The 15,347-nt window shown below is 48.6% G+C and overlaps 1 protein-coding gene across 2 annotated transcripts in view; it reads right to left on the bottom strand.

Annotated features, from left to right (window-relative positions):
- Positions 1–332: 332 nt before the first annotated feature.
- The window catches only part of si:dkey-82f1.1 (DENN domain-containing protein 2A), a 20,265-nt gene continuing 5,250 nt past the window's right edge, over positions 333–15,347 (bottom strand). The window contains exons 2-20 of one of the 2 annotated variants that reach the window (XM_055509566.1): positions 10,214–10,300; positions 7,861–8,895; positions 6,919–7,046; positions 5,984–6,096; positions 5,698–5,895; positions 5,403–5,496; positions 5,256–5,300; positions 4,970–5,157; positions 4,783–4,892; positions 4,258–4,327; positions 4,069–4,146; positions 3,230–3,370; positions 2,989–3,137; positions 2,131–2,308; positions 1,998–2,039; positions 1,814–1,919; positions 1,424–1,711; positions 1,212–1,298; positions 333–1,098 (exon numbers count right to left, since the gene is read on the bottom strand). In XM_055509566.1, the coding sequence (XP_055365541.1) occupies positions 1,067–1,098; positions 1,212–1,298; positions 1,424–1,711; positions 1,814–1,919; positions 1,998–2,039; positions 2,131–2,308; positions 2,989–3,137; positions 3,230–3,370; positions 4,069–4,146; positions 4,258–4,327; positions 4,783–4,892; positions 4,970–5,157; positions 5,256–5,300; positions 5,403–5,496; positions 5,698–5,895; positions 5,984–6,096; positions 6,919–7,046; positions 7,861–8,895; positions 10,214–10,299 (3,168 nt within the window). In that variant the 5' untranslated portion in view covers position 10,300 and the 3' untranslated portion in view covers positions 333–1,066. Of the gene's footprint in view, positions 1,099–1,211; positions 1,299–1,423; positions 1,712–1,813; positions 1,920–1,997; positions 2,040–2,130; positions 2,309–2,988; positions 3,138–3,229; positions 3,371–4,068; positions 4,147–4,257; positions 4,328–4,782; positions 4,893–4,969; positions 5,158–5,255; positions 5,307–5,402; positions 5,497–5,697; positions 5,896–5,983; positions 6,097–6,918; positions 7,047–7,860; positions 8,896–10,213; positions 10,301–15,347 lie in introns of both variants that reach the window. The other variant, XM_029153511.3, reaches the window with a different exon arrangement.

Genomic DNA, 15,347 nt, shown 5'->3' with positions numbered 1-15,347 from the left:
CACTAAAGCAGACAAACACACTAATACTCCGCGCTTAGACGTGTTGTGCAACTCATTAAAGGACTTGAGGCGTGATTGAGATGTGATTCTGAACTTCGGACTCTGTGAGGCAACGTTTGCAGTTTGGAATGATTCGACCTCTAGCCCCCTCTAGTGGCCGTTTGTGTTATTACACAGTGCCGGTTCACTGGCAGCACGTTTGTTTCTACTGGGACTTTTCAACATTAAATGAACATATTGGAAAAAACTAAACGTGCTCAGCTTTCTTTAATAGATTGTAGATCCCTGAATTCAGAAATATGCAAAGCTGTATAAATAACAATGAGTCAAACCACATTACTAATAAAGATTTATTGTATTTTCATTTAATGTTTTTTTTAAACTGTTTGACACTGATTGGACTAAACACATCATTCATCAACATCAAATAAACCCACATCCTGTACTAAAAGCCAGGTGAAGGGTGGATTCACATTTATCTTCTCATCTTCACATCCTCCTCATTCTTGTTCCTTATCAAATACAAGTGGCCTAAAGAAGTGGTACAAACAAAATAGCAACGCGCCCAAAGTGGCCTTAAGCCGTCTGAACTAGACTCTGTTAAATAAAGCCTTTTACAGTCTACAGGAGATTTATTCGCACCGATTTGAATCTAAAAAGGAGAAATAACGTTTGTCTGTTGAGAATATAAATTAACTTAGAAGCCTCCTGTTCTCAAAGAAGTTGTACTACTGCATTTATTGGAGCTTCTACAGAAAATACTTGGAATGTATTAGAAGGTATTTTACAGAACTGCCTCTTCGGTGACGCGCCTCCTCGCAGGTTTACAGCTGTGGTAAACAATAATACACTGTACGTTTCCTCATCGGTGGAAGAGTTGTGGTCCAAGATGAGAAGCCCTCACTTGTGGAATGACTTTCTCAAGTTTTTATCCTATAAACTAGGTCCAGCTCACATCAAGTCTGCCTTTGTGGTGACAGATGTATTTCCATGTCCACGTGTGTCTCCTTCTTCTCCTTTACTGCACATCTCTTCGTAATTTCTCTTCCTACTTCCTCAGATGACATCATTTCTTGGAGAGGAATTTCATCTTGTTTCCTGAAAATGCGCAACATGTTAAATGACTTTATCGTGGGCAAACAAAGCGTTTCAAGGTTTTAAAGCCACTTCGCTTACTGATTGATTAAGCTGTGATGTAAATGAAATCTTACCCAGGCCCTTGAGGAACTTGTTGACTCCTCGTTGTTCACTCCCAGGCAGCGAGTCCAGATATTCTTGTGCTCTCACCTCAAACAGACCTGGAAAAATACACCATTAGGCTTAAGTAGATTTCAAAACTTTAAAACATAGACTGATTAGGATGATTTTTATCTTCGTATGCACTAAACTAAGCTGCACTGCGCAGCTAAGTCGGTCTCAGCACCTCGGAGGCCCTGCCTGCGCAGCTCCCTCTCCTGGACGAAACCAGTGAACATCTGGGTCTCCATGAAAACCTCCAGGAACCTTCTCAAGCTCTTGGAAGTGACTGCTTTGCGAAAGGCCTCGCGCTGAAACGATGATACCGGGGAAGAGGAAGGGTTGGGCAGAGTAGGAGAGGAGACGGACTCATCCTCCCTGTCGGTTCCACCCATGAAGAGGGAATAATGGCCCACCATCTCCACGAAGAAACGCACAAAGGCCTCGGAAACCACTGTGCTCAGGGAGCAGGAGTCTGGGGGCGAGAACCAGAGCATAGATGATAATCTCAATGAGCTTTATAGCTTTAAGCTATATTTAAGTATAATGTAAATATATATATATAAATATATATCACCATTGGGCAAATCTCCTTTCTCAGAAGCAAGTTCCCTTCTCTTGTCCAGCACATGCTCAAGAGCAGCTTGGAGCTTGTGAGGAAGAATAGAGTCCTCGTCATCCAGCTGTGGAGCAACACACTGATGTAAGTGCAGTCAACATAATTAACATACATACAGTATGATTTGTTTGTGTTCGTATACCTGGCGTAAGAAGCGGCTGTTGCCCAGGTCAACAACTAGAACCTGATGAAAAAGCAGAAGGAGCACGGTGTAATTTCCTGGTGCAACGGGTCCCAGTAAAAGTCAGCTTATGGCTAAAGGAACCCATTCTCACCTCCTCTATGGGCAGCTCCTTCAGACGAGGCAGCGAGCCGGACAGCAGGCCCACTATGAAGGGGGTGGGGGTGCACACGATGTCCAACATGGAGGGAGGGAGCACAGGGATGTAGGTGTGCTGCCAGGTGAAGGGGTAGAGGAGAGCCACCACCGCGTGACAGCACTGAGACAGAGTGCTGCAGAGAAAAGCAGCAAAGTAAGAACTGGTGCAAAACTAAATATGCAAAAAGAATGCAGGTCCACCACAAGGGGGCGCTAAAGCTGTCTCCTTCCACAGTTTGTTCTTTAGGAACTTTCAGTTCTGTTTAATGCACTTAAATTATACTAAAAATTGGTTCCCACTGGCTCATGATGAGCTTTGCTGCAAACCTGTTTCTAGTCCCTCAAATATAATAGAACAACATGTACAAAATATGGACGTACAGCTGTGAGTACTACATGTTTTGTTGTACTTGTACTGCGTAAACCCTCGGGGTATTTCCTGAACCGAGTCAGGTTACAACAACTGTGCGTCCCCTGAGCCCACAGCTGGCACCAGGTGGGTTAAATAAACCTTTTGACCCCGGCCACAGTGATAATAGCTCGAGAGTTAAAGGATTTAAGTGAACTATGTGGGCGTGATGACATAACACTGCACACGTGTTAGCGCTGGAGTCGTGCGCTCTAGCGTAACTCCTTCTATCTGGCGTCCATGACAGTTTTCCAGAGAAGAAATGATTGTTCCCTCGGCGACAGTATAACACAACAGCATTCCTTCCTCTCGCACTCAGCTGGGATCTTCTTTTCCCCAGCGCTGCCTGTCGACTTGATGTCCGCCTGTCATGTCCTTCACACTCACAACTCTTGCCTCCCTCACCTGAGTTTGTCGGCGGTGAAGATGACCCTGCGCTCCAGGAGGAGAGAGGCAAAGACTCTCAGGAGGAGACGCAGACTCAGAGACGAGAAGAGACACTCGAAGTCCACGTGCTCCAGACGGGAGTCGGACGGCCTGCACAGCTCTATCACCTGCAGGAGGCGAGGGGAGGGGGACACAACAAACCGTGATGGAGCCACAACACTGCACACATGCTCATAACAGCTTATGATGATGTTTTTACCTCCGTCCCCGACCCAGGTAGGAAGTTTTTGACCGTAATAGTCCTTCCTGGAGCAGGGAAGGGAGCTTCCATGATGCCCCTCATAAAAGGCTGCACCAGGGCAGGTGAGATCGCCCTCCTCTTCTCCACCTCATCCAGGATCTGGGAAAAGCAGAAACCAAGCATCAAAAGCATTTAGTGAATTATGGCCTTAACCTCGTCACGTGGCAACGGTTGAATGTTTGAAGCGTCAGCTCCTCCTCCAGTTACATGGAAGTTAGATTTGTGCTGTGAGCGAGTGTAATGGCAGCGCGGCCGTTCGGCTCAAGCACAATGGCTGTTACAAAGCCATTCATTTGGCCCACGACGGCGCGAGGACAGAGAAACAGCATCAAAATCCATTTAACAGATGCACAACAGCCTGAATCTATAACGTGTTCCTCTTAGCACACATACCGCGCACATCTGTGTGGAGTTAAAGTCTTTGTGAAGCTGATCCGATGCAGATGAAACATATTCAGCATACCGCCAGCGCTAATTACTTCCAATGCAAAGTCAGCGATCGTCTAACAGCGTATACCATGTATTTATCCTCCCCTCAGCGACAGCGCACACTTTTACATATACATAAATCTGACACTTATTACAGGGAACTTTTCCACTGCAGCAACCACATCAGCTGCACTTCACATGTGTCTCGTACCAGAGCCAGGAAGGCAAGGCTCTGTGGGAAGTGGGATGGGGATGTGTGTCCTCCTCCGCGGGGGTGGGGTGGTATGTAGCTCATTTAGATGGTGGGCGTCCATTTACAACGTGTAACGTGCGTGCTTGTGTGTTTATGCTCAGGAACGGGGTCGCACCTTGGAGAAGAGGTCGAAGCAGCCCAGGCGACTGACGATGCAGTAAACCTCAGGGAGCCGTCGGCCTTTACCGCTGGGCTGTGAGCAGGCAGAGCAGCGAAAACAGTCTCAGTCGCTGTTCTAATGCAAAATGCAAGGGCAGCAATATTAGTCTAGTTAGAAGCCTCTCCGTCTGAGGCAGAAGCGTACCAGCAGCCGCCGGCAGTAGCCGAAGCGCCTGCTTCCATCTTCACCGGTCAGCACGAAGGAAAAAGTCTCACTGGAAATAGAAAAAAGAGAGAAAGAACAGAGTCAAGACACGTTGAAAGACTTTTAATGCTGTTAACATCACACAAACGTGACTTTGTACTTGAACCCAAAGGCCCCGCTGCCTGACGGGCAAACGTTGACCGCCGATGACCTTTGATGAGCAATAGTGGCGGCCATGACGGTGACTCAGGCTGCAGGTGTGTGGCTCCTTAGCTCCCAATATTTGCCTCCAGGTAATTGTTAACTAGCAGCAAACACATCATCCCATCAATACAGATGCAGGGACGATAAGCTAGGAGGCATTTACTGTAAGCCAGCTGCGAGGGACTGTTCTCCACAGCCACACGGTGATGTCCATGACGTGTTCATTATTAACAGCTGACTCATTACTGCTCTCTGGGGAAACTCCAGCGACCCTGTTGTTCACAGGTCACGCGTCACGGCAGCCGTGACAAACCCACTGACCTGGGGAAGCTGTCGACTGGCGCCCAGTCTTTGGCGTCAGGAAAGCAGAACTGAGGGATGACCTTCAGCTGGTCCTCTGCCTCCCGCATGAACTTGAAGCTCCGCTCCAGCTGAGAGACACAGAACATGTGAAATCGGATCCATTTACAAATGCAGCTTTGGTATCAGCCTCGTCCTCCTCCTGCACCTTGAGAGGAAACTGCTGCGTGACCTCTGGGAGGTACGGCACCCCAGCCTTGGTCTTGTGAAGCGCGACGACTATGAAATACTCAAAGAGCTTCCTCTCCTGCAGTTCCATCAGATCCCGCTCCAGCGTGCGGTACCGGCCCGTCTGCCTCAGCATGGACTGGACCAGCACCAGGCGCTGACTGTGAGCTGGCTCGTGAAGGAGCAGAAGTCAAACATACTGTATATATGAAGACACAAGCGTGCAAAGACCTTATTGTAAAACAATCTCTGTTTTTTGATCTCACCTTTTAGTTTTTCCTCAGTGTCACTTTCAGACTCACTGTTTTCATCTGTTACTACATGAAAAAAGAAAATCAACGTAAGGCAACATTGTTATTACATCTCTGCATCCAGAGGTGGTGCGTGCTGGTCTGCCTTTAAGGAATTCTCACCTCTTCCTGAGTTGGACTCGGTAGACTGGGAGACCCTCTTCATGCGCTTCTTTCCTCTCCGCGCCTCGAAGATGCCGTTGATTTTCAGCACCATCTGAAGGAGGGACAGATCGTGAGGCGTTCGTCTCCTACTCCTAATAAACTAATAGACACGATCTGCCAGGCTCCAGCCCAGGGCCTCACGTCTACCCAGGGGGCACGACTGACCCATCCACTGACCTCCCTGCAGAGCATGCTGGGTAATAAGCCACCGGAGCAGGACTAGCTTTGTGATGTGCCTTTCACACTCCCGTACCTTTGGGATTTTCCTCCGTCTGCGATTGGCCGGGTCTCCAGAGAGACAGGGGGTGTCGTCAGGGCTGCTGGGCGTGGAGGGGGGGCTGACGCGGGAGGGCGACGGGATGCCAGCGTCCCTGGTGTTCTTGCGCAGCTCCAGGAGCTTAAAGCTTCGCCGCTCTGAGTTTTGTCGAAAGAAGGCAGGCTTGGAAGAGAGCTGGTGAGGACAGGAGCCGTGGGAAGGGGCATAATCGATGAGCTGCTGTTGTTAAAGGTATCAGGTCTGTTGTTTGGTGACGAGGTACCTTAGTTGGCGTGTCGGGGACGGGAGACGCAGAAGCTGGTGAGACATATTTGCTTCCAAGACAGCTTCTCTCCGGCTCTATGTCTTCATAAGGGTTCTCCTTGGATGGAGGATCTTCGCAAGGAAAAATAGATTATTTTCAAACCAGGAAACCATTGTCAACCAGATTACACAACGGGCTCACACATGCTTTGGAAAGAGCAGAAGAAGTATTGTTTCCATATCAATCACGTGTGTTTTCCTAGAGTCCTAGTCCAGATGTGACGCAGCGGTGCGCTTGCCCAACTCGTATTTTACCCCCACGAGATGCTGAATGTGGCCCTAGCTACAGTACACGTCCTCCCCTGCAGGTAAGGAGAACGGTAGAGCCCTTTTCCAACAAGCTGTGCCTCTTTCCCTCCTTTTGTCTCTGTGTATCTTCCCTCTGCCCCATCAATCCATCTACCAGATGTGGCCTGTAGAAGTAGAAGGATGAAGAGGGACATTCAGTTCCCCGATCTGTCTCCCTCAAAGGACGAGCGAGGGATCAGCCAACCGTTTTTCGCATCGCTGGCTGACGCGGACGTCGCACCGCCATCGCTAGCGCCTGTGGGCGCGCGCCGTCAGCTGCGCACGTGTGCGGTGGCGTCGTAGCAAACGCACACGTGGGCCGTTCTCGCGCCTCCACCACGACCGCAGGCGCCAACCTGGCTGCACGCGATGAGGTGAGCCCGGCTGGAGAGGTTAGCATAACACGGCGGACAATAAGGCAGGAATGCAGGTCAGGTCCCCTCGTATGAGTATTAATAAAAACCGAGCGGCGTCTGAGCAGAGAAAACAGTGAGAGGAAGAACACGCTGGCCTCTGCATCACCTGAGCTACTGAAGCCTGCGACTGTTGCTCTAACGGATGAAACTCGATGTTGTGTTGAAGGATACTATGGGATGCATTGCTTACCTACTATGTCCTCGTAGACATTCTCTTCTGATAAAGTGCGTGTTAGGCCCAACCTGGACTGAGCGTACCAGTCCACCCTGCAGCCTTCCGTAGAGGACTGGAGCAGATCCTCAAATTCATACGACTTCCTGGTGGTTCAAGCAGAACAAAGGCTAAGGACAGTGGCACGACAAAGAGAAACGGAGAGGGAGGAAGGATTTTTGATAGACATCCGCAGGTTTGGCACGAGACAAACCAACTTCTGACCCTAACTTCACGTCAGAACCAGGTCAGAAATTTCATCGTGTTCCCGACACGTAGAGTTAAGCTAAGAAAACAGATTTATCCAAATATTGCAACAATTCTACCTGATACGTGGCAATGGAAGAAGCTGCGTCCACATTACAAGCCACAGCTCTGCCACTGTTTGTTCACACACAGTGGACGTCACAGCACAGCCAAACAAAAGGGCCTCCACTTATGGTATGAAACGCAACGGATCAAAGCCAAGCTTCAAATAAGAATACAGACCAATGGAGGAAGGCAACAATAGAGTTCAGTTTTCCTTACAGAAGCCTGTTTTCTTGTTGCCACCATCTAAAGTCCAAAAACATCCAACATGTAAACAGTTTATGAATCTCAGTTTTAGATCATGCATCAAATAGAAATTCATTAAAATTAATGCTGACTGCACACATTTCACATTCTGAAGCATCAGACCGCTCTAAGCTGCCTGGTAGCTCTGCTCTGTCTTTCCCTGATGTTTTGGAATTAGTCGAGCAGATACAGTATGTACATTCCTCACATCCAACCAGTGAGCTCATTCTGTGGGATATTTAGAAACAGTATGATGTCACCGGTTGGGTAATTTACAACAGATGTGGAGATGTTGGCCTGTGTTTGCCTGGTGGGGCTGGAGGAAGGTTAGAGAGTCCACGGGTCCTTCTCAGACGCCTACTGTACCTGTTGCTGCTGTCCCGGGACCTCTCGGCCCAGGGTCTCCTGCAGACTCCGGGTGGTGGGCATGTGGGCAAAGGTGGAGGCGGAATGGAGGGCAGAGGGGGCAGGTTCCTCCTCCCCTTCACCAGAAGGGCCCCCGATGCTGGGGTAGCAGGCGGTGTGTGGTGCTGGAAGGTTCTTTGAGGTTTCGGTACAGGGTTTATAGACGGAGCACCTGGCTCGCTGTACACATTCTCTGGATCCCCTTCCCTCCTCCTCCGCAACCCACCAGGCCGACTAACGTCAAAAGTCCCAAAAATGGGTTCTAGGGATTTCTTTTCCGTCTCCTCCAGCTCCTCCTTGGAAGGAGGGCAGAAGTAGTTCCCTGGAAATGCCAGCGAGGGTCTGTCAGGGTCTTCTTTCGTCACCCTCTCCAGTTTCTTAACATGGGTTAGAACAGTCCTCTTCTCTTGGGGCTGTTCTACTGGCTTTGAGGGCCAGCAGCCTTTCTCTGTGATCACATCTTTGTCTTTATTTGCGGGGGTTTCTGGAGATTTGGGTCTTAAATCCCCCAGCTTCCCGGCGTTCTCCTTCCCTGAGTCTTGTCTGTCCCAGCTGACAAACCGCCTGCTGTCGGTCCTTTGGACCTCTGAAAGTTTGGATTCCTTTTTCCTCACTGTCTCAACTTCCTTTTGTGTTGTGCTGAGTGGACATGTCCCTGTAGAGGTGAGTGGGCCAGACTCCTTTTTGCCCTCCCATTGTGAGATCTTATCCCGGATGCTGGCAGTCTTTACTCCTGCTGGGCTCTTAGTGTGGTTGAGTTTGTCACAGAGTCCATTCTCCATGTTGTGGGTCCGTGTGTCTGAGGTGGGGGCTCTCCTTGGAGCCAGCATGGTATCAGGGGGACCCAGGCTGTCGCTCAGGCTGAGTAGGGGGGCAAGGGGACGCTTGGTGGACACAGCGGTGTCTCTCCTGTCCCCTGGTGACCCACACACCTCTTGGGTCTGGGGCACCACTGACGGCGGAGCCTCCACAACCTTCAAGCCGCAGCACTGGAGCCTACAAAGAAACACACTCAAATCAATATGATACTTTGCCACATGACAAACCCACTGACCTGACAAGTCCTCTCCTTGTAACCACCTGCTCTGAATTCTCATTCATTAATTACAAATAAACAGAAAAAGAAACTCTGGTGCACTTACAGTTGACTGTAATGATTTATTGTGCAAAAATGTCAGTCTCACTGCACTTTGCAAGGCATCACATAACTCTTTGCCTATACAGTGGAATGCAAGCGCTCACAGTTGTGTCCAACTACGTTCTTTTTTATGGGGTAAAAAGAATTTTTCTTCAAAGAACTCACACATCTGTTTGTTGCCTCTGCTTTAGCTGTGAGTCACTACTGGAAGATTACTGGGTCATGACTGTTTGAACTCTGAATTGTGGGTCAAAGTTTACAAGCTACACACACACACACACACACACACACACACACACACACACACACACACACACACACACACACACACACACACACACACACACACACACACACACAAACACACACACACACACAGCTATTTTGGGAGAGGCTGTAGATAAAGGAATAAACAAAAGAGGGGAGAGGCTGAAGTGTAGACGTGAACTTCTTTTCTACTCCCGACCTACTAAACTCTGTTTTGGCCCAAAGGCCATTCATCAAATGGTTGAATTTCCAACAAACAGAGGAAATGCTGGTTTGCTGGGTGACTTCTGATGATAATGTTGGACGGTCTCAGGGATATCTGTGGGGAATGTTGCTGACTCCGAAATGTTTAAAAAAAGGACACTAAATAATTCTCATCTTTGAAACAGCAATGATTATTATTACGAGTGAAGACTTAAAGAGGGGGATCTAGGTCATGTAGTTAAATGGTCAGAGGGGTCGAGAACAAGTGGAGCAGATGCACAAGGAAATCAACACTGATCCTCCCGACACCTTTTAATGAACGGACACACAGTGTAATTAAGAAGCAGATATTTAACACCTGTGAGCTGTGGAGACGCACTTCATGGAGGGCAAAGAAGACAGACGGGGCTGTTGAGTGGCCAGAGTCCGACAGAGTAGCAGCAGGAGGGTAGTAACAGTAGCCACATGCCAGATGGCTCAACCTGATCTCTAGGCCCTGCTTTGCTATATTGCATTTATACGAGCATCTCTGCAGTCGAAGTCATGGCCAAGATGTATTTTAGGTATTAATAAAATCTATTTCTTATACATGTCAATGAGACAGTTGTCAGAAGTCACCCAGCAAGGCAACAGGCAAACCTTATTGTCATATCGTGCCTAAGTGCAGCATCCAGCAGGCGTAGACGGCGGGATGTGGACACCTACCCGTTGACAGATTGATAGATACAGTTGTCAGTGTTCGTACAGAGCAGCAGGGCCCTTCCACCGGTCATGGTGCTAGCAGCTGGCATCCTGCATGATCACACAAGGAAGGGACAGTCATTCAGCACAATGCATTTGTAGGATGCACAACAAACGGCGCATGATCTCACTGTTTACTGTAGCAGACGTGTATGTATAACATTTATGTTCCTTAGATTGACGAATGAATGGAGGGCATCCAGTTCACCAGTTGTTTGGGTGTCATTTCAAGACAAGCTCTGCTCCCACACGTTCAGAACATCTCTGCAAACGAAGCTGTCTTTCCAGAAATCAACTTTCAGCTGTGTTCGCTGCAGCACCGCACATTTCCCTCTGTTCCTCATTACAGGCCAGTAGCATCGACGCGAGAGTGAGGAGACATGTTCAGCCAAATCACAATTATTGCTTGGTCCATGTGTCAGAGAATAATGGAGCCAGATCCACTTGGAACATCCATATATGAAGCGAATTAACTGGTGGGGCACGGCGCTCTTGACTTGGCCAACAGTGGAAACGTTGGTCACGGAGCAGCGGGGCCCGGCCTCAGCGTGGCACAGATGTGGTTAACATAAAAGAGGCAGACAGGTCAGGGCTGACGCTGCTGGCAGCTGCTCATTACACATTAGCTCCTTTTCACAGATGCCCTGCCAAACGGCTGCATGCTCGCACTCAAACCCCCATATAAAAACACACCTACTGTACATAGATCTCCACATCGTGACAGGGTCCATAGTCCATATTCCAAACCCACATATGGATGAGTGTACTACCTCTTCCAGATGTGCTGCTAACAGCCCGCACCCCCTCTTCATCCCTCAGCCGGAGCAACATTATCGACTCTGACACTTCTCTCGCTATGTAGGGAATGTGAGCCCAATTCAGCGGAATACCATAAATTATTGTCCCACTGGCCACAGTTTGGGTAAGATGAGTGAAAATGCAGCCAAATAGCTCAAGTCTTCCTTGTGCTAACAACGTAATTGGCCCCAAGGGACCCGTGTTTTGGAAGGACACTGGGTTTGTATGTGAGTCCCTTCCATTGTAATAATAAGGGCTAATGAAAACTATGCAAAGTACGATATGTCATCCTCTACACGCAGCTTCTAGCTCCCAGCTCAGTTTACAGCCCTTCATTGTTCTGTTCGTACCCCCCATCAGTCCGAGGCCTGGCCCCCTGGAGAGAGAAGAAAAGACATGGAGAAGGCTTGCGTCAGCCATCCACTGGCCTGTGGGCCCAAATTATTTTCAGCTGTAAGCTGAGCAGAGGTCACATGTTTGAAGGGAAACATCAACCGTTTTTTTCCCTTCCTCCCTCTCTTGATTTGTTTCTACTTAGTGAAGCCCAACACAGAAATGAAGAACAGACACCATGTGTGAATAGGGGGCTGGTAATTGCGGCAATAAAGAAATTATATATTCTGGTTCTATCGTTTGATTTTTTTTCTGGATTGCAAAGAGCAGAAAGGCAGGAGATTTGAGGACTAGGAGCAATTTCAAAGCGAGGGGGTGTTGCTATATTCACACCACTGTGGTTTAAACATTTCTCACACTTGACATAGATGCAGTGCTTCCCAGTTCTCCCAGTATGAACCTGACAAGCAATGGCGTCCGAGCATCTCGTAAAAGCAGTAAATTTGACAGGATGGTCCGTTTACAACGGCCGGTTACTAAAGGCTTTTGTCTTCTCAGGCCATTGGCAACCATTGTTATTGCTGACCCCAGGAGCAAGATGGCTGCCATTACAATCGCACAGGCCGAGGGAAGCCATCTGCTGGGGCCAATAAAAACATCACAGGAAGCAGCGCCCCAAAAAGACCCGGGCGCCCCGCTCAGCCTCAGCGCCGCAAGGTGTGACGGCCTGCGCGTGCTGCAGGAGAGGAAGCCGTATTGTTCAGCAGCAGCTGGGTGGATGAATGTCGGGTGGAGACGGCCGAGGGAAACGTGAGAAAAGAACTCTTTTGCAGTATTTACGATTTATTTCTAAATAATTATTTTTTTTTAAATCTTCTCCAAGAATCACATGTTATATGAGTATGTCTAGTGAAGTCCAACAAAGGCCTGGTGCTCAGTGGAGGGTGTTCATCCCCGCATGCCTCAGCCTTTACTACACAGGCAGCAGCCAGGTCAGCGGCAGGGCATCGGAGACGAGCATCAGTTGCATAACATCCCCGCACAGATGGACACGGAGAGATTCCTAAATGCCCCCAGGAGATGGAGCTTGTTTGTGTGGCATAATTGGAGAGAATGGTGTTGTGTTTCTGTAATAAGCACAATCTCAGTCATCACCCAGCTGGAGGAATGTGTACTCATATCCTACACCGAGGCCGATATAGAAAACAGGGCAATACTTGCAGTTGTAATGATGATTAGTGAAGAGTTTGTCCTGAGGGAAGCGTCAGAGGAACCTGTCTAAAGTGGTTTAGCCTGTTAAGCTAAAGAAGCGAGTCAGGAATGAATCTGTGCCGTGTTTTGCCTCATCGCGCCGTATGCAGATGGTGCTGTCAGTGTCTCACAGCTTCATCAGGGCTCTGGCCTGTTGTGTGACTGGCTGCTGCTGTGCCTCTCCCCAACAGCTGCTTCTCATAAAGATCCCATCCTTCCCCGTGTCCCACTGTCCCTCCATCGCTGCAGAAGCAGCTCCGTGCATGACATCACCATCCCTTTGCTTGTTCTGTCCACAGAATGCTTCCTTTTTCTCTCTGTTCTTACAAACCTAAAAAGGGCAAAGTTGTTCACAGCCCACGCCGCGTTTCACAGCTATCAGGACGAGGAGACGAGGCTTCAGCGCTAAAATGCGACTCACTGTGCGTACTGCAACAGGGATTATTTACTTTCTCTCTGCAGCCATGCTGAGCCACTTAACCACTGTAAAATGTGGCTCACCGTAGCATGTGCCAAAGCCTTGCCTGCAATCAATTTAACGAACCTCTGCACATTTAGCCAGCTCTTTCTAAAATGGCAAAGTTGGCCGCTCTCTCCCCTCCATGTCCTTGACTCTTGGAGAAAAGTACTACGGAAGAAAGAGAGAAGGGTGAATTATTAGCCTTTTTTCAATTGTAATACATAACTGCACCAATTCTTAAGCTCCAGATCCGGATCAGGTATTTTTCAGCACTGTGAGGTTGCCAGATCTGGCATTAAGTGCCTGACTTAAGCAATATTGGGCTTTCACAATGACTAACACGCTGCCTTGACCTCGTATGCTTGGAAAGGTTTCACGTGGTTTCCGAAGGAGTAGGAGAGGAAAAGTTGATTGTAAAGAAAAGGGACGTATGGCGAGGAGAAGGGGAAAGAGAGGCTCGGGCAAATAAACAGTGGAACTTTATCTGGGTTCAGCAGCCTCCCTCTCTCTTTTTCTCCCTCTGCTTCTGTCTCTGTGTCCTGTTCGGGGCCCCTGCTGCTTTCCCAAGCTGATTTCATAGCAAGGTCTTGGACACGAGCCAGACGGGCCAAGTCCATGACTATGTGTGCGTGTATTAGAAAACGTATTACAGAATATATTACAAGGACGCTTTGCAATGAATCCTTCTCCCTCTTTCTTTGTCTGTCTTTGTCTCATTTCCACACCTCCGCGCTGGCTTTCTGATCTGCATTCAACGGCGACCACTGGGATCTGCAGAGCCCGTTGGACGTACGGTGGTAGAAATGCTTGTCATCCGGCCTTTGGAGCGTACAAGCCCTTCTGCTGTCCAGCGCTCTGTCTTAAACCAGTGATTGTCATCTTGCCGCTCCACTTCTCCCCCTGCTCCCTCCATTGTTAAGAGAGGATGAATGTGAGACAGTATTGAAACTGGGTTAGCCACAGAACCAGACAGGAACCAATGGGGGATACCACAAACAATTAATGTCTCCCTGCGAGTTTCAGTCTTATCGCTCCGCTCTAAATATATCACAAAAATCCATTGTTGTATTTCTAACACCACGCATATAGCATTTCTTGTTATTGTGGTTGTCGTTTATATATATATATGCATGAAACTCCTGACAGCCTGGTTGTCTACAGACTATCCTGCTGGGAGCTGCAGGCATGGGCCAAAATATTACCTCTGAAATCGCATAAACAACCTTTAATTATAATTAGGGCCACAGAAGAAGCCACTGTGGATGTAATTATGGTGCAAAGCACGACCGAGGGACACACCATGTGGAACACTTATCTTCTCGTTGGCGCTCGCGCACACAAACAGTCAGGAAGTGCGACGGGACTTGCAGGAAGTGAGGGTACGACTCGCATCCTGTGTCCTGACATCAAGCTATCAGGCATCGAGCACGGTGAGCTTTCTTGCTTACGAATCCATCCCGTGCGGTGGAATGTGACCGCATTGTTAATAAACAGGACAGCTCTGACAAGCACAAGGTCGAAACGGCAGCAAATGGAAGGAAATCGCAGGAGAAACTCAGCAAGTTCACTTCAAGACCCTCACCACCTGTCAGAGTTTACAAATGACCGTCCTGCAACAGTTTAACCGCAGGCCTTTAATGGAGAGGGTCCACTTTGGCGTCCATTTCACATTCCAGCGAGTACAAATAGAGCAGCCTCCAGGCTAATGATGCCCTCAAGTAAGTGTGAGAAAAGTCCGACGACACTGACACTCGTGGTCTAATGAGAGGTGAAAGAATTAAGACATTAAAGTCAAAGGTTTAATAAGAAGGGAAAAAACTAATATGGATTTAAGGAAAAGACAAGATCATCACAGCAAGAGGAGAAAAAGAGGAGAAAGACGCTGTCTTGGAGGCAGAGCAAATAAATCTCTGCCCCCCCCCACCACCCCACCCCCACCCCCACCTCCATCTGGGTGAGGGTGTCACGTTACATCTCCGTGCAGAGGTGGAGCATCTGCAGCTCCATCAGGCCTCCTCCCCACTGACAGAAAGCTCCCATCCACAGAGTCCTGACTCATCCCCAGTCTGTTCCCAATTACCCCACTGGCTTCGCCGACGAGGAATCCACGCCAGCAACTCGCTTCCAAGCAACTCTCCCCTCTGAGAAGTGGGGAGACTGATCTGGTGTCGCTAAATCTCTCACATTATCTCATACATACAAAATAACTGCTTCTTGAATTGGAGACAGTCCATTTTATGCTCTGTCTTTGATTGT

Source organism: Betta splendens, chromosome 6 (assembly GCF_900634795.4).
Source record: "Betta splendens chromosome 6, fBetSpl5.4, whole genome shotgun sequence".
In the NCBI taxonomy this organism is placed as follows: Eukaryota; Metazoa; Chordata; class Actinopteri; order Anabantiformes; family Osphronemidae; genus Betta; species Betta splendens.
Note: the sequence above shows the minus strand (reverse complement) of the source record. Positions and strands in the feature narration are given on the sequence as shown.